At 45.0% G+C, this 5862-nt stretch overlaps 1 protein-coding gene across 1 annotated transcript; it reads left to right on the forward strand.

Annotated features, from left to right (window-relative positions):
- Positions 1-104: 104 nt before the first annotated feature.
- Positions 105-5720, forward strand: fbxo21 (F-box protein 21). Its single transcript, XM_056592211.1, has 12 exons — positions 105-359; positions 802-937; positions 1123-1232; positions 1344-1465; positions 1745-1891; positions 2122-2264; positions 2354-2490; positions 2801-2980; positions 3391-3523; positions 3761-3951; positions 4376-4533; positions 4745-5720. Exons 1-12 carry the CDS (start codon positions 136-138, stop codon positions 4990-4992), a joined length of 1929 nt encoding a protein of 642 aa, XP_056448186.1. The 5' UTR covers positions 105-135; the 3' UTR covers positions 4993-5720.
- The last annotated feature ends 142 nt before the right edge of the window (positions 5721-5862 follow it).

Here is a 5862-nt window from a genome sequence, read left to right on the forward strand (position 1 = left end):
CCGCTACCTTCTCCTTGTCTGGATCAGCAACCAATCAAATAGTACTATGCGCCGCAAGCCTCTCCCATAACCCAGCCCCCTGCGCCAGAAAGAGGTGGGGCCTATGAAATTAGGTAATCGGGGTAAACAGTAAAGATGGCGTCGTCTGTATCTGCAGATGGGTATTTGGGTCTAAATGGAGCTATTTCCGAGTCTCAAACTAAAAAACTGACAGATCTACCGGCCGAGTTGCTCGAACACATCCTGTGTTTTCCTCTCCTCAGCCATGACGACATCTGCAACGCGTCATGCACCTGCAAGCGGCTCCGCGACGTATGTCATGGAAGGGGCAAGGTCTGGGGACACCAATACAGACTCAGGTAATGATTCCTGGGGCAATTTTGTGCATCTCTCTTATTTCTGTATATGATTGCCGTTACAATTCGGGATCTAGTTGGGGGGTGGGTGTACATGAATGCTCTTAATCCGTTGAAACCAACTCAGGGGGTTATGCGAGCTTCGGAAGAGCTGTCAGATATCTGTGCTGCTGATGCACCAAATTCATTACGTCAGGCCAAGGATGCAGATGGTATAAGGAGATTGCAAATCATTGTCTTGCAAAAACTTACAACCAATGCAATTTAACGTTTTAATTGCATTATACGATCTAATTATTAGCATATATTAAGCTTTGTGACCTTGAATGTTGAACAGTATTAAAATGACTAAACAGAAAATTTGATTTTGGATTGCATACTGTCCATAAAATATCACTGTTATTATGTAACAATTGTTATAAGATTTTAACTAATCATTCAACAGATGGCCAAGATTGCAGAAATATTACCGTCACAATGAATGCTGTGATTGGCTGAGGGAATACAGAACAAGACATACTGTTGGTTTACAAATCAGACTGACCGTTGAATCCATCTCCAAGAGATTCTTCACTGAGGTTGTAAGTAGCCTTATCTACAACCAAGGATAACACCACTACCATTACTGTTGAAGCTTACTTCTAGGCATAATGCCCAGAAGTTATCCCAACTACAACCCTCTAAAGTACACACACATGTGCATAATGAGCAAAGATGGGTGTGTATGACTTGTCACATTGAACTAACTCCAAGTTGTGTGACTCAGCCGTGCGTAGGCCAGGTGCTGGGGGATAGCTTTGCAGAGATCCAGTCACTGGGGGCACCTGAACACTTCTGTGAAGACGAACTGCTCTTCATCCTCAATTCAGACAAATGGTGAGGGCCTGTCTCTACACTACTGCAATATCTCAGCTGGAAACTATTAAAGTATATGCTGTCTGCACCTCCTCGTACAGGAAACAATGACGTTCTACTCCTCTTTCTCAGGAAAAGCTTGACGTTGAAGTACTATGCAAAGAAAATACTCTACTTCCTGCGTCAGCAGAACATCCTGAGGAGTTTGAAGCTTTTTCTGGAGCAGTCGCCAGTGCAGCAATCAGCTCTGGAAGGTACTGGTATCAACTGTTACCAGTTTATACCATGCTGGATTTTGATAATGGTTTTCCATTTTGGGGGATTATACTTTGCATGTGGGTTGGTTATGGTTCTAACTCTGGATGGGTGAGGGGGTGTATTCAATGTCAGACGCAGATTTTTCATCAGACTTTATCTGTGTCTTTTGACCACAGTGACCTAAGCTTTTTGCTCGTTTAAACACAAGGCTTGACCCGGAACGAAGTGAGGTTGCTGTAACCTAACTTTGCTTTGTATCTCTTTTCCTTTATGAGGTGCTGTGCTGGTGGACCAGTATTGCAATCCCTTGGCGGAAATCACCGTAGCCAGTATATCGGACCAACTGGAAGAGATCACAGACAAGGTTCAGAAGATGTTGAGGATTAAGAACCCGTCTCACCCTAGCCTCAGGGGGGCTCCTGGTAGGTTTCTTTTTTTTTCTCCCAGCATGCATCTGAGCTGGTGTTAACTGGTCTTACACTTGCACTAAGAACACCACTACAAACACCTTCACGTCAAAACAACAACAACAACAACAACAACAACAAAGAGATGGATGAGGGAATGGGTGGTTGTAGTCTGTTTGCGTACATAATGATGAATCAGTTTGCTTCTGTTGACTTTACTTAATGAATTTCCTTAACTATCACAGATGCAGGTGTCTGCTTTCACGTAGACGATCTGGAACTCCAGAGACAGGCTGTGTGTGTACTGAACTGTGTGTTATACGAGCAGCTTCAGTATAAGGGCAATGAGTTGGATTACTACAACCCCCTGAACTCTTACATCCACCAGGTACGGTCCTCACAGACGGCTTTCCTACACCATTTGAAACGATTCATTTGATTTGGGATGTTTTCATTTCCATAATTTGTACCATGCAGGTGATCCAACGCCATACAGGAATACCCATAAGCCTCTCTGTCCTTTACATGATGCTGGCGAGGAGGTTAGGGGTTCAGCTGGAGCCGGTCAACTTCCCCAATCACTTCCTGCTTCGATGGTGCCAAAAACCAAATGGGTAGGTTCTCCTTGCGTCTTTCAGTCTGCATGTATACTGGAGGCAACTTTGGCCTAATTTTGTACAGCAAAGGGTGTTGAGAAACAAATGAAAATGGGATCGATAGTTAATGAAAACCTCTATCAACAAATGTGAATTCATTGTGTTTCAGGGTGTCTCTGACTTTGCAGGGCGTTTCTGACTTTACAGGATGTTTCTGATTCAGCAGGGTGTCTCTGAATAAGCGGGGCTTTTTGGACTTTGCAGGGCGTTTCGGACTCTGACCTTAGACGCCTGCTCATAAGATGGTTGCACTTTTGACCCCCCACAGGAGTGAAGACATCTATGACTTTGTCTACATCGATGCTTTTGGCAAAGGCAAGCAGCTGACTGCCAAGGAGTGCGAGTATCTCATTGGCCACCAGGTGACGGCAGACTACTACAGCGCTATCAGCACCACAGAGGTTCTGCTAAGGATGGTGGGAAACCTACTCAACATTGGGAAGAGAGGGTAAGCGCAGTCCTCTACAATGTTGAAGGTGGTACTAGAGACATTGATGTACCTTGTGAAAAGCATGTTTGGATGGTAATGGTTCAATGATAAGAACAGCATTGTTGATTTAGTGAGTGATGCTAATTTTTGTTTCTGTCGTGCTTCAGTGTGGCATCAGTGTTCAAATAATAATGACTTACAGGGACAAATGCTTTTTTTGTTTGCATAAAAAGAGAGATCAGATAATGGACAATAAGACTTGGATTAAGAGGAGACACTCAGTGATTGTAATAGCGACGATACCTCTTTTTAAATATGTTGATTTGCAGCATGAGGCACACCTTGTCCACACCAATGCTTTGGCCAAACAGTGTATCTTAAAGGTCTATTCTGCCTGATCATGTACTTTACGGTTCCTTTTACAACAGGGAGGGCAATGAAAAATCCTACCAACTCTTGAGGGACTCTCTGGACCTATACCTCACAATCAACCCAGACAACGTCCAGTATTTACTGCTGCAGGCTCGCCTCTACTTCCACCTCGGCATTTGGCCAGAGAAGGTCAGATCAGGGACGGCACATCTGTACGCTTCATTTACTGTTGGTTTTCCTGATGTTTTTAAAGGTCAAGTGTCACGCTCACCAATTTTTTATATCAGTTTTTCCCAACATTGTATGACTGTCACCACCTCTCAAATCCCATTTGCTTCAAACTACTGACCAATAGCAAAAAAGGAGTTTGCATTACCCTTGAAGGACCTGAAGGTATTGATCTGAAAGGTGGACCCCTGTCTCCAGGTGCTGGATATTCTGCAGCACATCCAAGCGCTGGACCCATCCCAGCACGGTGCGGTGGGCTACCTGGTGCAGCACACACTGGAACACATCCAGCACAAGAAGCAGCCGGTGCAGCCCGAGGTGAAGCGGCGCAGCGCTGCGGAGCACGTGGACGTCCGCTACGCCGCAGGCCTGGTCATGAAACACAAGAGGTGCGGGCGGCGGCATTGCTGCTACTTTTGGATTGTGAACCCAAGTGGGCTTTGATCAAGAAAGCTGTTGCTGGAACCTTTTTTTTCTACATGTAAATATCTTGTCTTTCACATGAAGAGCCCAAAGCGCACACGCACACAATGTGTTTGTGTTAGTATCTTCCCTAACCCTTTATTATTTAACTGGCTGGTTAAATAAGGCCAATAAAGGGAGATTAGACCTCTTTTATTGGCCTTTGTTTGAGAGCCTCTGATGTGTTGACGACCACAGAGTCAATGTTCCAAAGCAGCCTCCCTTGTTAAGATGATTCAAACGCTGGCGGAATAAAAACAAACATTCACAGCAGCCTTACTGAGATGCCTACAGACTAGTTCTTGTACTGCCCCCTCTAACTAGCCTGCCCTCCTCCTTCCATCACCTCAGGTCGGGTTATAACTGTGTCATCTACGGCTGGGACCCAAAGTGCACTATGAGCCAGGAGTGGATCAGCACCATGCGGGTCAACCAGCTCAGCAGTGGAGCCGACCAGCCTTTCTACAACGTTCTGGTGCAGGACGGGACATGCCGCTATGCTGCACAGGGTAGGACACACGCACGCACGCACGTAATTCTATTGCCCTAAGTCATCGGGTACACCACTAAATGGTTAAAAAAAAACATGCCATTTATTTGAGTCATAATAAATAGCAGTAAACACATGTGAAGTATGATATTATTAAAGAAGCATTCATTTGTGAGTGAATGCTCTTTTTGGCAAAATGGAAGGTTAATATAATTTTTTTTCCATCTCAGAGAACCTGGAGCCGCACGAGGACCCTTTAGAGATCGGGCACCCCGAGGTGGGCCGCTACTTCTCGGAGTTCTCCAACACCCACTACGTTGCCAACGAGGAGCTAGAGACACGCTACCCGGAAGATATGTCCGAGACCTTGTGCACGGTCCGGCGGCTCTACCACAGACTGCTGCCCTCTAGCGGTGGGAACCAAAGCCAGGCGCAAGAGACGGCTGAGCCGGCGGAGCAGCAAGCAATGCCAATGTAGCTAGAGTCTTTAGTGACCCTGGTACCTACAATGGCCCTTCTTCCTCGTAGTATGCATTGATTGACGGCCATGCTCAACTCACCGTCCACATAGCGGTCTCACACCGCTCAAAAGAATGACGTTGTTGCAAAAAGGATTTTTACCAGTCAGTATAGCCTATGCCAGAGTGGATGATAACGCAAAAAAGCGATGGCATGTGTGTATGTGTAGTCTGTTACAGTATACGGTTTACGCTGTAAACATTTATACTGCAATGCAGAATATTACAGTTTGCCATTTGAGCGGTTTATGGGTAATTCATTGAAATGTTCGTCACCCCACCATGAGCAATGTCATTCACGTCCCCCCGTCCCCCGGCCCCGTCACCAACCCAGCACGATTCTAGAACCCCCCCCCCCTTTTTTTCCTATATTATTGACATTGACCGAAATACGAATATACTTATACGCAAAATGAAAAACAAATAGGCCCACTTCGCAAATGGCCTTTAAATGTTTTGCATTTTGTCATCACGTCCCATGCACTTAAGCGTTTGCCCGTTTCATTTTAAATATTTTCTGTACATTTACAAGTTAAATATAATGAAGTGAGGGCTCATCGGGTCATTCAGCTCTCCTTCAAAGAGAAGAGTATGATGGAAATTAAGTTAATGAGTGTCTTGGACAAAGAACAATTATGACAATTGAGGAGAATTGTGGTAATAAAATGTAAAATTCTGTTGTGTAGTTTCTGTTTTATTCAGATAGGTTGTTGTACAGATATAGCCAACCGAGTGACCAATGGTGTAAATACATTACGAAACAAGAATGAGCCACGCAGAGTTAGCTGCTGTTATCGTGGATTACTTCCTTATGTCACACCGCAGCAGGC

Source organism: Gadus chalcogrammus, chromosome 6 (genome assembly GCF_026213295.1).
Source record: "Gadus chalcogrammus isolate NIFS_2021 chromosome 6, NIFS_Gcha_1.0, whole genome shotgun sequence".
NCBI lineage: Eukaryota > Metazoa > Chordata > Actinopteri > Gadiformes > Gadidae > Gadus > Gadus chalcogrammus.